The sequence below is a fragment of the Neolamprologus multifasciatus genome, chromosome 18 (genome assembly GCF_963576455.1).
Source record: "Neolamprologus multifasciatus chromosome 18, fNeoMul1.2, whole genome shotgun sequence".
Lineage (NCBI taxonomy): Eukaryota > Metazoa > Chordata > Actinopteri > Cichliformes > Cichlidae > Neolamprologus > Neolamprologus multifasciatus.
Window position 1 is genome coordinate 26642079 of NC_140456.1, and position 15904 is coordinate 26657982.

The 15904-nt window shown below is 40.9% G+C and overlaps 2 protein-coding genes across 4 annotated transcripts in view; both read left to right on the forward strand.

The window, feature by feature from the left end:
- LOC146498153 (disabled homolog 1-like) overlaps positions 1 to 7313 on the forward strand; it is a 52740-nt gene extending 45427 nt beyond the window's left edge. For all 3 annotated transcript variants that reach the window (XM_085139759.1, XM_085139757.1, XM_085139758.1), the window contains 6 exons: positions 1271 to 1318; positions 1505 to 1613; positions 2553 to 3188; positions 4158 to 4285; positions 4705 to 4789; positions 5140 to 7313. In XM_085139759.1, coding sequence (XP_084995885.1) covers positions 1271 to 1318; positions 1505 to 1613; positions 2553 to 3188; positions 4158 to 4285; positions 4705 to 4776 — 993 coding nt within the window. In that variant the 3' untranslated portion in view covers positions 4777 to 4789; positions 5140 to 7313. The remainder of the gene's footprint in view (positions 1 to 1270; positions 1319 to 1504; positions 1614 to 2552; positions 3189 to 4157; positions 4286 to 4704; positions 4790 to 5139) is intronic.
- A 1198-nt stretch (positions 7314 to 8511) lies between these two features.
- c8b (complement component 8, beta polypeptide) lies at positions 8512 to 15444 on the forward strand. Its single transcript, XM_085139755.1, has 12 exons — positions 8512 to 8649; positions 8929 to 9076; positions 10162 to 10309; positions 11108 to 11249; positions 11372 to 11504; positions 12627 to 12824; positions 12985 to 13225; positions 13414 to 13542; positions 13628 to 13791; positions 14462 to 14615; positions 14940 to 15011; positions 15138 to 15444. Exons 1-12 carry the CDS (start codon positions 8567 to 8569, stop codon positions 15290 to 15292), a joined length of 1767 nt encoding a protein of 588 aa, XP_084995881.1. The 5' UTR covers positions 8512 to 8566; the 3' UTR covers positions 15293 to 15444.
- Positions 15445 to 15904: the final 460 nt, after the last annotated feature.

Sequence of the window (15904 nt, forward strand, 5' to 3'; positions counted from 1 at the left end):
TTATGAGTTCTTCACCGCCATGCAGTGACTACGCTGTTACATCTCTCAAGTCGCTTGTAAAGGATAAAAAACATTTATTCAAACCAATTTTGTCAAGCATTAACCCAGTAAGAACCTCCATGTAACCTCTGAAAACAGCTGCGGCAAAGTGCTCTTCTTCTCCTCCTTCTCCTCGCTGTTTCTGTGCTTGTTGCTCAGCCTATCAGACAGATAAACTGTCCCAGCCCCTGTTGCTATCTCACCTGAACAGCCCATGCCAGTATATTAAGTAGCAGCGCTTCCATATCTCTAAGTGTTACTGCTTGTCTGTTCATTCAGTTGGAGCTTTCTGAGAGCCTCGAGCTCCCCTGATGTGTGTCGGTGCCGGCGGGCAGAGATCTCTGTGTACAGTGTTTACCTCGCTCCAAATTCTGACTCATTCTGTCCCCCTCGATGGTTTCGAAATGCAGTTACAATCGGTTATGTCCCAGCTTATCGGAGGAGGACATAAACGCCCTGTCCACAGCAACGTGGATTGCTGTGATTCCTCCCCCTTTTCCTTTCTTTAGTTTGACCACGTTGTGTTTGTGTGTTTGTCTGTTTCTTTTACAGCATGTAAATCCTGTGTGTTTTTGTGCATTTTATGGTGAATCATTGTCTGCTTGTGCATGGCCCCCCCTCCCCTCAGAGACATTTCACGCAACCTAGCCATCTCATAGTCTCTCCCATAGCTAGGTCTCCTCTCCTTTAAGTAGTGTGAGTGGAGGACAGAGGGGACTAGAGCAGGGGTCGCATCTGCCTATAGGGTGAGGTGGCCTCATTGCCTCGGTCGGGTGGTTCCAGGAGCTTCTTCCTTCATTCATTTGATGATATAAACACAGTCCCCCCGTGTATGTGCTCACAGAGGGAAATCAGCATGATAAAGCAGCCCGAGCTCTCATGGGAGGGGTGGGAGTGGAGGGGCTCTTGATTGGCGCACATAAGAATATCTAATCAGAGTCTGCTTTACAGGGCTGAATAGCCTTTTACCCACTCAATTATAGCGAGCTACGAAAGATTCATTTTAGATCCATTTTCTGATAATGAATCGAGGGGACAGTTGTTTCTTGCCATCCGCGGCACAAACTGCCTTTGTGAGTAACATTCACTTCCCCGCACCTACCCACCCATGCAACCACCGTACCCTATCCGGAGATGAATTTAAGGCTTCATGGTTGTGCAAGTCTCATTTGCGTGATGTATCACTGGCCTTTGTCTTTCTCTCTTCCTCATTCTTCGGTTCGACTGACAGAATATCAACCACTTTGATCTTTTCGGCGACATGTCAACTCCTCCTTCGGTGAGTACTATAACACAAACCCTCTTTTTTTTTTAGCTCCAACATGTAATGTCATTTAATTTCATTAGGTTATTTACTGAGATCTAAATGACCTGAATATGTGGCAGACACTGCAGCCAAAGACTTTTAGGTGACTTTGATAGCACGGTGACATCTGTGCGTGTGTGTGTATGCATTTCCTCCCAGATGCCCCCATCACCTGCCAACACACTGGACCCTAGCAGGAGCAGCCGCCAGCAGCAACACACTCCTGCTGAGCTGTACGCCCCCTTCAGCCCCACCTCTGTGCCATCAGGTATCCATACCCAGGCTGAAACGCTTCATCGTTTTCCACAATGCGAGAAAAAATAAAGAACGCCAGTGGCGACGTGGCTCTTTGATGTTCAGTTCATGAAAAATCTTGCCAAGATTTAGCAGTGAGCGAATTTAAGGACCGCACACAGAGATGCAGTTTAATTAGGCTGTAAACCTGTGGTGAGATACAGCAAAGTGGTGTTACTTGAAGGACCACTACAGTGATTTTGCATACTTTACTGAAACAACTGGCATTGTAACAAACTGGAGAAAAAAAGATATATCATTTAAAACAGCAGCTCGCTGAAGAGCAACATCCTTTTAGATGCAAGAAACAACAACCTTCACAATCATTCTTTTCACAGTGTGTCTGTCTAAGATAACAGCGCTTATAATATGAAGTCAGCAGGCCTCATGCAGGAACATTGTTGTAGTTCTTATTTATACTACATGTGCAGCACTGGTTTCCAACTGGATTGTACATTGATTGTACCTCTGTATGTTCCCTAATATACATTTATAGCCAGTCATCTGTCTGACTTTGACTTGGTTTCATTCACAGTAAGATTTAAAGAGTAAGAAGGAAAAATGAAATTTAAGTCATTCTGATGACTTGGAGCACTACAGCAGCAAACCATTTTCAAACAAGTTTGTGACTGTACTATCACAAATAATAGCATAAATGTGACAAAAATATGATTTGGAAAGATTATAGTGCCAAAAGGAGGTCGACAAGAAAAGTCCCTGTGAATCTAAGACTGTAAAAAGAATGATTACATCTCTTTTACTCTTATATTCAGAATTAAATAGCTCATTTTTAAAGATTGGAAGTATTTATAGATGAGTATCTGTCATTTTAATAATGTGCACTGAATTGGTAACCACGGAGACCTTTAATCGTTTCCTTTTCTTTTCTCTGTCACTCTTGTTCCTGTTTCAGGTTATATGACCATGGGCCCTGTGCAGGCAGCACAGTGGGCTCAGCAGCCATTTTCCGCCCAGGCTCAGACTCTGGCCTTCCCTGTGCAGGCACCTCTGCAGGTGGCTCAGGTCCTCCCCAGTGGTCAGCCGGTCATCTGGAGCCAGGCCAACATTTTCCCTGCTACACAGCAGCAGTGGGCAGCTATGGCAGCCTACATGCCGGCCCAGACAGTGGGCGTGGGGGGCCACGCCATCCCGGCCGCCATGCTCCAGGGCTTAGTACCCATAACCACAATGTGCCCCCAGGCCTGCGATCTATCAGCCCCGTCCTCAGCCATCACCAGCCCCCAGCATACGGCCGACCCCACCCTGCTCCAGAAGCAGCTCAGCCTGTGTAAAGAAGGCCTCGACTCAGATGCAGGTGAGGGTCCTTCTACATCGGGAGCAGCTGTATCAGTAGAACCTGGTGCTGTATCAGCAGGGGTGAGCAGGTGCGGCACCCCAGGCCTCATGAGTGTACCGGACACACTGGCCTGCAGTCAGCTCCTGCCACCTCCAGCTGCGACCCAGGAAGAAGAAGGGAGCTGTAGTGACCTTGATCTCTCTAGGATGACTCTGAGCCCAGGTACATCGACTTCACCGTCTACTGAGTCTCGTAAGTGTTTTATATTATTTACCTTCTACATAATTACTCAAACCAGCATCTGTGCCACTTTATATGACTAGCTCAATGCATTTTTTCCATCTTCTCAATCCCCTTTTGAAAAAGGTCAACACTTTGGACAACAGTGGGCTTACAAATGTTTGGTTTAGTTCTGTGCAGATATTCCTCCATAGAGAATGACTGAACAGAAGTATTTTCTAAATCCACCAGGCGTGTGAAATGTTTTTAGTTACTTATATTATTGTAACAATTATATGTACTACCTTAAAATAAGTTACATGCATATAGTTTTAATACATGTAATTAAAAAAAAACTGGCTGCAACGACTTGGCTAACATTAGCTAAGAACTTGTCAATCGCAAGTCATTAATCAATGAAAATACCACATATAATTGTACATTTTGTAACATAAAATGACCAAAATTTACAAAACACTTGTACATGTTTTATATTCACTGTGGTACAAATCAACACCCAGGCTAATTAGCAATTAGCTACTTAATTAGCAATTAGCAACTGGGCTAATGAGCAAATGTTAGCACACTAACATTGCTGTACACCTGCTAAAAATCAAAAAGCTAATATATTAGCATGCAGACATTAGCATTCACCTCAGTTTTATATAGCCTACATAATGTCACAAAACTACTAGCGTCTCTGTACATCGTGCCTTGTGTCTTTACAGCTTTAACCAAAAAACTCTGTTAACCTTAAGAAAATGAAGAGGGTTGTCCTTAGTTTTGTAGAATGTCAAGTACATTAGATAAAAAGGATAGGTGATGACAAGCAATAAAGGTCATAGTTTTACACTTACTGCTTCCCTATAAGCACATCCATGCTACCAGCCACGATGCCAGAATACTCACGGAGCAGATTAGCACAAAATCCATCTATAAGTCCTTTTACTGTGTTCTGTGAATATTTTTCTTTCATCTTTATGATTATGTTCTTCTCCTTAGCATCCACTCCAGCCCCACAGCAGAGCTCATCTTCAGACTGCCCCCCTTCCCAAGGCAGTGACCCACCCACAGATCACTCCCCTGTTGACCCTGAGGGCAACTCCAGCAACGCTAAGGAGGAACAATCGGTGAGGACAGCCCCTCTGGGGGTCATGTCAGTCATTTAGATTCATAGATTTTTCATAGAACAGCTGACTAGCATGATGCTACAATCCATTACTGCCACATGGGTGACCTATTCTCAATTATGTAACATGTAATTACGCAGATTAGAATGTCGTGATTATTATGGCCAAATTCGAGTTTAACCTTTTTTCTAGAAAAATGTCAAGTCAATTAAACACAAAAGGTCAAAAATGATTTAAGTGCTTTGATTAGATCATGTATAATAAGGCAAAATTTCAAGGTAATTAAACTCGATGTCACTTTCCTAAATGTTTTCCTGTTTTTCGGGGGAAATGCAGGAGGTTTAACAAGCTGAGAATCGCCTGATCTTGACAAACACGTCACGTCTAAAGGAGAAATTTTATTGTGTTTTCTCTTTCAGGGCTCTGCCGTTGTGCCCAGCGAAGCTGCTGATCCTCCACAGGATCAGACATGTCCACAGGAAGACAGCTAGAGAACATCAGACAGTGAGTTGGTATTTCATGGCTTCCTTCTTTCTCTGATTTTCTCAGTTAAATATCAGCTGTCTTCACGTTGTTGCATTTGGGTCCTCTCTCGCCAGCTCCTCTCATCCTGCTCTTCCCTCTCTCTGTCTCTTTTTATTATCCTTGTATTTTCACCTGTCAGTATATCTCCTTTTTCCGTGTGAATGAGTGGCCAGTTGAGAAAGGGCCTTGGTTTAAATTCTGTTTCTGTCCTCCAGCTCTCTGCGTCGTCCCAGAAATAAGAAAGGCACAATGTTGCCACCTTGTGACGAAAGTTGTAACAGCACTAGTGCTGCTAAGTGATTTTGAAATTATTGCTGTTTGTCTTTTAGGGTGATGGAAGCTCTAAAGGCCGAAACATGAGCTCACGAGAAAAAGAAGAAAAGAGAGATGAGCGACTGTGAGCAGCAGCATCTCACAGCCTGAAACACAGACTGCTGTTTTTTTTTCAACCTTTAAAGGATATTTTGGCAGTTATGTAATAGCTGGCTATCCTAGGATCTGCTTTCCTCCAGAGGCCGCTTACTGTACTGTACTGTACTCCAGACTTTGGCTTCATCGTCCAATCAATTGACCTTTCAACCAGGAAGTGACCTTTTATCTTTGACCGAAACTGACAACAGGAGGTGATTGCGTCCTCCTGTTCTGGATTAATGAGTTTATATCTGCAATGATGTAAAAGACAAAAGAAAAAAAACAACATGGTTACACTGATGATGCAAATTATTTTTTGGAAAAGAGAGAGGAGCAGCGTCCTACTGGATGCGGTTGACCTTCAAGTTCGTCAGCTGCCACCAGCAAACACTGTGCACAGCAGGAAGATTTGCCAAATGTTCTCATAGCGTCGCTCCACCGACTCAGCCATTTGCATGAACAGACCTAACGTGGGTTCAGCGGACTCGGCTGTGAGCAGAGCTGATCTCCGCAGCTTCCTTCTAGGCCTGCAACAATTTTTTTAAAAAAAAGAAAAGTTATTTCATTTTTGTTTTTATTTTATAAGCTGTGAATTCTCGGTTGATGACGCTGAGTCACTGCAGATATCCACATGACTCTGAGGCATCAGCATGGAAATCAAGATTTGCCAAACATCTATTTTGTAAATAAGAATCTTCCCACTCCCCCACACCCGAGCCTCTGTGCCATAAGATAGCTCTCTGCCTCTTGGATGCCAACTACCTGTGTTTCTCTCAAACAATGCCCTACCAGCACCTCCTTCTTCTTTTTTTTCTTTCTTTTTTTTGACATCTGGACATTTGTCTTGCCTTTTTCTTTTCTTTTTTTAAATTTCAAAAACTGTCTTCTGTTCAGTTAGTGAGAAATGAACTGTGAATCTGTGTTACATTGTCATTAAAAATAAAATTAAAAAAAAACTACTAGACCCAGTTTTTGCTCATTTTGAACTTGAAAAATGACACGAGCGACGGGGCCGAAACGACAACCGCTTTTTCTTTTTTGTTGTAGTGATAGGACGCTTTGCTTTTTAGATATTTGACATTTCCAACCGAGGTCACGTTGTTTACACTTTGCCTGTCATCTAACCGTATCTCTGGTTTAATAGGCGAGCAGAATCAACTCATCCTGCACTGACGCGGCTCGATCACGCCAAGCTCGGAGACGGTCGATAGCGTTTCGATGCCTTATCGCGTTTCTTTTTATCGTCTTTTATCGTTTTCTTTTTCATTTGTCGGTGTATACAGTAAGCAGGTCATTGTTGTGACAAAGCACTTAGGCATACTGTAGGTCTGCTCCACTGAAGTAAGATGGTTGAAAAGACAGGCGACTTTATATAATATGAACAATAGAGATATCACTATTAACTGCTAGACTTACAAAAACAAATGGTAACTGTACCCCTGCTTGTGTAAGAAAAATGAGAAATAGTCCCAAAATATTTTGTAAATTTTATTTATGAAATTAAGAATTGTCATGAAAAAGGAAAAAAAAAGGACTTTTGTACGTCTATGACTTCCCCCATACACTGTACCCATGCCACTGTTCAGTCACAAATAAAATACCATGTGATTCCCACCTTTGCCTTTGCTGTTTTTTGGTTTTTTTTAGTGTGTGTGTATGTGTATGAAAAATTACATCTCCAGATTTTTACAGATTCATCCATATTTAAGCAAGTATTTAGAGGGGAAAAGCTTTTGCTGAAACTGCAAAAAACTCATTATCTGGTTTTCGAAAAGTGGTGACTGTTTTAGTGACAAATCAAAAAGTTACTATTGTGCAGTTTAGTGTATCCGAGTTTTTTCTCCTTGTTTTCCTTCGTTAAAAAAAAGGCTTCCTGACAGCCACCCTCCCACTGAGGCCATTTCTGATTAAAATTCAGCGAACAGTAAATAAATCAGCTGAAGATTCAGATGCGTCTGTCAGGACCTGTGTCGGGTCTTTCCAGGATTTTTCCCCCAGGGTGACTTTCAGATACTGTTCGTCACTTTCTTCTGTCTTCTATTTGTCCAGTTTCCTCAAATTTTTTGAATGACACACTGCACACCATGCTAAGCTAAGTATGTGCAAAAGACATACTTTTGCACATACTGGTGCAAAAGTATGTCTGTAAAACTGTACTTTGGCATTTTTCATAGATGCAACTAAAGAAATGGGAACAAAATATCATTTAAATTGGTTATTGGTTATGTGTAGACACAACACTGGTTTTATTCCTTGTTAGGTGCCTTCTAATGCTTGAAATATCCATAGGTTAGTCTTAAGTGGTTTAACAACAACAACAACGACAACAAAGCCACTCATGTGAAAATGATCAGGTACATAGACAGGACTGAAAATACGTGGAAAAGTAACCAATGTAAGAAAATGTCTAAAGACACAATTTAATTTGCTAGGTTTTGTTATTCTAGCCCAGTTTGAATGAGTAATAGGTCAGTGTTAGTGGCTCAACAACAAACAGAAAACATTCCTGGAAAAATGGCCACTGGACTGAAAATGAGGAGAAAGAAGAACTTTGAAAGACTTTTGGAAAGCCTGGAGAACTATCGCTCAAGACCACTTTAAAACATTACAACAAAGTCTGGCTCCTTCAAAACAAAATAGAAAGAAATTAGGGGTGGCTCAAGACTTTTGCACAGGAGTGTATATACTTTAGTACTGTACTTAAATGTCTGCATATGACTTAGCTTCTACCACTACTATCTTTACAAAGCAGAAGCCTAAATTTTGAATGTATAACATGACAAAGCAGCCGTTGCAGACTCAGTGTGAGTCATGGCAGTTTCATTACTTTCATTGCTTTTCACTAAGTACAGCTGACTCCTGTGGTTGTGTCATTCTGTGAAATCCCGCAAACCAGTCAAGATAAATAAAGCTTAAAGGTCACACGTAGGGAAACATGATTCAAATGACTTTGCTGGAATTTTCTTCATTACAAACTCTTGATATTTCACCACTGGCATATTTTAATGGAAATACTTTATAGGCATCCAGATTCATTGATTCCTAGAGATTATACAGACTAAGGTTTATGAAAACTAAAAATACATCCATATAATTTGGGCTGACCAAACCTGCAAGCTAAGCAAATTCTATAATGTTTAAGTAAACTTGAGGTATGTGTCCCAGCCACACAGACAACACCATAACACTGGCTTTGTGGCCCTGAATGCCTGCAGTATTCTGACTCCAGCTCCACGTCTGACTTTAATGGCAGCAGTTCATATGCAGTCCATTATTGATCAGGCTGTGTTTACATAGAGAGCAGAGTGTCTTCTCCTCATTCACAGTCAGTCACAACACACAAACATGCTTTCTGTGGTGATACAGAGCAGTGCAATCAATTTGCACAGTTGTCTACTCCACGTTACTTTGAGTTTGGTGCTGCTAAGGTAGGAGATTTATTTTTTTTAACTGCAATGAATTGATAAGCTTATTTTTCATTTGCTGAGTAAGTTCCACAGGAATTAATTGTTGTAACTATTTATCTGTCAAAGACCAGCTGACAAACTAGGAAGTTTAGAAGCACCTCATTTGACACTTAAATCTGTATTCCTTTCACAAGCTATTATATTTTGATCAGATGCTTTTGAAAAAAACACATGACCTTTGCTCCCAGTGCCGCATTGCTCTATTTGTTTTGATGTGGGTTTTTAATCTGCATGTAACAGTAACGCTGCAGTGGCCACAGGAAGCAATGAAGACCCTAGCAGTCGTCAAGCCAGGTCAGTGGGTGACCCAGTGGTAATTCACCCAGTGGATTGCATTTTGTCAGAGTGGAGCGCATGGTCACGTTGTGACATCTGTCAAAAGAAGAAAGTAAGTATAATGGCTATGAGATGTTAGTTAAATCAACAAGAACATACGGTGAAATCTGCAGAAATATGACTGGATCTCATCAGACAATCTGATTCATGCAGCTGTGCATAAGCAAAGCATGTGCTGCCTCACAGAGCAGCTGACCAGTGGACAAATACAAGCAGAACTTAAGTCTGAATGCAGTGCTTTAATAAAAAATTAGAAAAAAAATACAGTCATTGTTAGTCCAAGAATGTGGAACAGCCTCTGATTCAGCCTCATGTGAATTTATCCCCAACAATGGTTGGTCATTGGTTATACTGTAGACTGCTTTAGAGATAGGGCAAACAAAATTAAAGACTATTTAAAAGAATTTGTTTGAAAGTAGATGAGCAGAGCTACTATTCTCAAGTCTGAACCATGAAGCTTCAGGCAGCAGTCGGCTAATAGTAGATCATCTACAGTGGAAACGGCTTACCTGGTTCAGTCCAAATGTAGAATTTGCCTAGAAGACCTATATATTTTAAAAATAAATCTGCTAAATTATGCTAAATATAAAAATGCTAAATTAGCCTGCGAGCTAACTTAGCATGGTTTCAAAAATGGGAATTTTTGGCAAAAGGCAAATAAAATATGTTTCCTAAAATATCAAAAGTTGAAACAAAATCTTTCATCTCAAACTCAGAAATCAAGCAATACTATTTTTAGTTGAACTAACCCACAGAATTACAAGCCAGATAAACTTCTTAAATCAAATGTTACATTTCCACAGTCAGATTAGCTTAATTTAGCGTAGTTTAGACTGGATGAATCATTCCTATGGGGCTAGGATTGAGAGCTAAATCTGGAGCATTCTACATTTTGACACTTGTGACCTGTTTTTGTGAAAGCCGAGAGCTCAGTGTCTGGTGAAGGACTCAGCTGATATACTTCAGTGCTCTATTTTATCCACTTTACAAGTAAGGGGATTAATAACCTTGACATGACAAAGTGGAAAGAGCCCGCTAATGTGATTTCAGCTGATAGCTCCCCGGGAGCAGTTTTCAGGCCACCGTTATTGGATACTGGCAAAATCTCTTGTGTTTCTGTGACCCGCAACATCACAGTATCACTATGCCAAAGTGGAGCAGCCTTCTCAGTTTGGAGGGGAACAGTGCAATTCCCATGCCAGGGAGGAGGAAGCCTGTAATGTTCCAGCCCGCTACACTTGTGACAGTGTTCCTCTCTGTGAGGGCTTCCTCTGCACCCAAACAGGTAACTCCAACACTAGTCGGAATAGAAACCGCACAGCAGTAGTTTTTCAATGTTTAAGAATTCCCATTGCATGGATGTTACTGTTATGTGTTTGATATAATCAAGTCTTCCCTCCAGTCAGAAAATTTCAAATTATCTAGCAATTTTACTTTTACTGGGTTCAGCCGCTATATAATCGTAAATGATCTAATTTTAAACAAAGTTTTTGACTGTCAAATCTAGATACAACTTAAATTTTACTGATTGAGCTATTTTCGGAGTGACTGGAAAAACTGGAGATTGCAGCACAAATGAGCATCCTCCAAAGGGTGACAGGGGGTCAGCAGGGTCTTGAAATAGAGTGGCTAGTCCTCCAGGATGCAAGGAGCCAGTCGAGGTGGTTGAGACATCTGACCAGGATGCCTCCTTAGTGCCTCCTAGGTGAGGTGTTCTGGGAAGGGGCCCCAGGGAAGACCCAGGATTCACTGGAGTGATTACATTTTGGGAATAAGTTGTGACTTTCTGGAGTCAAGGTTCTTTATTTGGAGCAGAGTCCAACTTGCTTTATTCCTTAAGATTAGCAAACTGATGACCGCCACTTGACAAAGAGACATGTTGAGAATCAAATCAACTCTTCATCTAATTCTTATCTAACTCTTCACTTGAAAGTAAAAAAAAACTTTTGAAACACATTTTTTTGATTTTATGTTACAGATAATTTTGCAAAATGGATCCAATTCTGCAAACATGCTTATTCTGCACACTGCCTGTCTGGAAAGAAGTTATGGATTAACACCATATATTCCTCTGCTCTGTCAGGTCGCTGTATTCCTAGAACTCTGCAGTGTAATGGGGAGGATGACTGTGGGGACATGTCAGATGAAAATGGCTGCAGGAAGGTTCCCAAGCCCTGCAGGCAGGAGGCTGAGGAGTACTGGGGAATCGAAAACCTTGCCAAAGGGTGAGCTATGTTTCCACTAGTATGTCTTGTCTTGTGTTATTATTTATGTTTTATGTACTTTTTATCTATCCAATCTTCTAAATCCAATCCATGCACAGTTAGAATCATTGCTGTTCTTTCAGAATAAACATCTTGAACAGTAACCTGGAAGGACTGGTGCTTGATAACAGATACTATGCAGGCAGCTGCCTGCCCCACTACATCCAGGACGTCAGATTCAGGAAGCCCTACAACTTACAACAGTACACCTTTCAGGTGAAAAAGCAGACAAATACACTTCTGTCCAGTATTGTGGTCTAGTATTCATAAACGAATTCATTTACTAATGGTTTATTGAAGTTTTAAAACAAAATGTTGCCATGTTGCTATGCCATTGTTATATCATTGCAGTATCATCTGTGTTCAAAGTACTCTTAATATGACTATTTGTTTTAAGTTTTTATTATTTTTTGAACATTTAAAGAAACAGTAGGGGTCCGAGGCACTTTCCAAAGTGTTAAAATAAGACGAACACAGGTCACAAGCCCAGTGTTTAACACTGAAGCCTGCTTTTTCTAGCTCTGGCACCTCGCCTCTGTCCCCCAATAGGCACAGTCTTGGTGATCTAGGAAACTTAAATTTCACCCAGCCCTCCATATATTTTAAAACATTTTCCCATATTGGGGAGACCAGTGGATATTCCCACATAGCATGCACTAGCTTACCCTTTGCTTTTTATGCACTTCCAACACAAGTCATCTTTACTAATTTTATAAAGTCTCATCTGTGTGTAATAGTACCTGTTGAGAATTTTATATTGGATAAATTTACCTCTAGCTTCCCTTATGTAAAACCCATTTTCAGAGATGATTGAATCCCATGTTCCCTTATCAAAGGATCAATTCAGATCTTTTTGTAAGTAAGGGTGTAAGTAAAAGGAAATTATCTAGAAGATTTGTCTCCTGAGACAGCTTTATTTTATCTTTCAAACAATCTCTAATTTGCAAATATTGCCAGAAATGGCCGGGTCCTTCCAAATTAAACTTTACTGTCAGATCGTTAAAAGACATGAGCGTGTTCTCTTCACTTTTTTGTGCCATTGTGGCCAGTAAATTGTTTGTTTACCTTTTTTAATTTTGGGGTTGTGCCACAGGGGTGCACATTTTTGAAAGTATGGGGACAGATTAAAGCTCTTGTGAACCTCTTGCCACACCCTTTTTGAAAACTTTAAAATAGGGTTTTCTACTCTATACCCTTTGTTGTCTTGTTTTTGAGCTAACACCTCAATGGGGATGAACAGAAAGGCCAGTTCACGCTTAATATGACTAATTAACCATTACCATTTAGTTTTCACACAAAACATTTATTCATTTATTTATTTATTTATTTTGTCCACAGACGAGAGGCTCCTATGATTTTAGCCTGCAGGCTTTTGAATCCTACTCTGACTACATGGACTACACCATGAAGGAGCGCACTAGCAAAACCATTGTTTCCTTCGGCTTTAGTTTTCCAGGAATTTTCGAGTTTGGCTTCAACTACAATGATAACAAATACAGCAAGTCAGTTAAGAAACTTCGCAGTGCCTCTGGGAAGGTGAGGTGTCATGTTTTGGGTTGTTTTTAATGCGTGCAGATCTCTTTACATTACCTTGAACTTCTCACTCTGTTTTCAAATATCCACATATCCAAAATGTACGTTGTATTAACTTTGACTTTAACTTTGGTAACTTTGACCTGCATTCTCTGATGCCCAGACAAACAGATTTGTGAGGGCCAAGGCAGAGCTGGAGTTGGCCCAGTACATGCTGAAGCCGGATGATTTAATGCTACACCCCGAGTTTCTACAGCGCCTACGCGCCCTGCCACAGGCTTATGATTATGGGGAATACAGGCAGATTTACAGGGACTATGGCACCCACTATGTCACCGAGGCTGCCCTGGGAGGAGACTATGAGCACACCATTATTTTGGACAAAGAGAAGCTTGCAAAGACAGGTAGGAGTCCTCAACAAGCTTTAGTTAGGCGTTCTCAGTCAGTTGTTTCCATATTTAGATGACATGACAAGAAATCCTAGACCGTTACTGTTAGAAATAAGCTGTCAACACTTTAAGACTGTTTGAACTAGTCTTTAATTTATTCAGTGAAAGAAACGGTCTCTGAGGTTTTTTTCTCTTTATCCCAGAATATTCTTTAGAAGACTACAAGAACTGCGTACAGGCAGGTTTAAAGGCTGGCGCAAACATAGAGGGTGTCTATGTATCAGTGGGGTTTCACGGGGGATCCTGTGATGGCCTGCTGAACGAGATGGGAGGTGGGGTCTCCTGTTTGATCATAGTTCTGTCAGTCTGTCTTACATTGAGCAGATAAGCTTAAGTAAGTAATTTGTGTCTTTCCAGAGGAGAAAGGGACTGACAGTGAGGTGGAAGACTTTGTTGCTATCGTAAGAGGTGGAAGTAGCGAATCCGTCTCTGCTTTGTTGTCCAAAAAGCTTCCCACCCCTGAACTAATGAGGCTATGGGGTGAAGGTGTGCGGTTCAACCCTGACTTCATTCGCCAAACGGTGAGTTCGGTTCATTTCAGTTCAATTAAATTTTATTTATATAGCACCAAATCACAGTAACAGACACCTCAATGTGCTTTCTATTGTAAGGGGAAGATACTAAAATAACAAAGAAAACAACAACAATCAGATGAACTTCTATTAGCAAAGAAGAGCCAGGCTCAGGAAGAGCAGCCAGCCTGGGAACCCCCCAGCAGCCTAGGCCTATTGCAGTCTTTCTGTCTATTGCTTCTATTTTGGCTGTGCTACATGCTGGAGTCCCACACATAATACTCTACAATGGGTGTGTTTGTTTTTGCCTATATATTTTTTTTTTACATGAATCCAGTAAATAGTTCGTTTTGTTCATTTTTTAAAAATATTTCTCAGCTTCGGCTCAGAAATGTGATGGAATTATCCACACGGCATCTGACCTCACTAATTGATGCATGACAAGCACTGGCACAATCACACAGAGGCAAAGTACAAACCTAGCTGATCAATGGCAAGAGCAAACACAAAATGATGCCAAATAGCAAGTGTGCCAAAGACAAATAGGCTGCCATGCTGCAGCACAGTCAGGTTTCAGCACTTGTGGAGCTTCCCAGTAAGCTCAGTACAAAAAAAGGAGAGAATTTTATTTGGACAGTAAAAAGATCCTGGATTTAAAACAGTATTTATGTCTTATTAGACACGGCCACTCTATGAGCTGGTGACCTCCAGAGACTTTTCCCATCATGCTATCCTGAAAAGAAACCTGAAGAGAGCCCTGTCAGAGTACCTGGCAGAGGCTAGTCCGTGCCGGTGTGCTCCCTGTCGCAACAATGGAGTGGCTGTTCTGAAAGGTAACCCAGGGGATAGTTGTTGTTGTTGAGCAACAACTATTAACATGGAGTGATTCCTTTGTTCCATCTCCATCATTTATTCACAGAAAACTCAATGCACTACTTTGTATCATAAGATACTTATGATAGCTTTACTTTGATGTAATAAGGATGTGTCTTTCATCAAAGACTCAAGAAGTAATTGCAACATCTTATTACAATCCCATTTTTCTACTGTTTTGTTTAAGTTTCAGCTGGAAAGCAATCTAAATGTGATATCTGGTGATGATTATAGTGATGGCAAATAGTGACAGTGAAGGAAATATCTTTTTTCCTTCTTAACAGGTACAAGGTGTGACTGTGTGTGTCCTGTTGGCTATACTGGAAGAGCCTGTGAGATCACTAACAGGAAAAAAGGTTAAGACAACTTTAAAAAATAATAACAATAATAATAATCTGGTAACAGTGTTGTATTTGTTTTATTTATGTCCACTAATTGTGCTGAGACACTGACATGAGGTATGGTATCATCCGTTCTGACAGAAATAGCCATTGATGGCAACTGGAGCTGCTGGGGTGCGTGGTCATCCTGCAGCGGAGGGCAAAAGACAAGAAGTCGACAGTGCAACAACCCTCTACCCAGCAATGGAGGCATGGCATGCACAGGACTGCAGCAAGAGTCTACTGCCTGCTTTTAAAATCCCCTGTCAAAGATGCCATAAAGATTTATAAAAGAGATGTTCAGTGTCTGGTACATTTGTCTTGTATTTGACTGTCCAGTGTGACATGATGATTCTCCTTGACAATGCTTCATCTCCCTATGCAAGTATTAAAAAAAATGTTAACCCCAGTGGATTATGTCTTGATTCTAGGCCTCGTCTTTGTATTTTTTATCCCGACCTGTTTCAGATACTTAGCTTCTGTTAACAAGATTCGACCATCAGATTTAAAGTAATTCACAAAACTGTCACATAAAGTACAGTACTGTGCAGCTGGAGGTGCTGGGGTGCGTGGTCATTCTGCAGTGGAGGGCAAAAGACAAGGAGAGAAGTGGTAAATGGACTGGTTCTTATAAAGTGCTTTTAAAAAATAAAAGTATATATATTTATTTATTTATACCATACTTGAGCGCTCAAAGAGCTTTTTACAACATGTCTCATTCATCCATTCATGAAAGCACTTTTCTCTACGTCTAACACTCGCAAACATTAACAGTCAAATGGAACCATTTGGAATAATTTGGGGTTCAGTATTTTGTCCAAGGATACTTTGTCATGCAGGCTGGAGCAGTCCAGGATCAAACTCCCAAC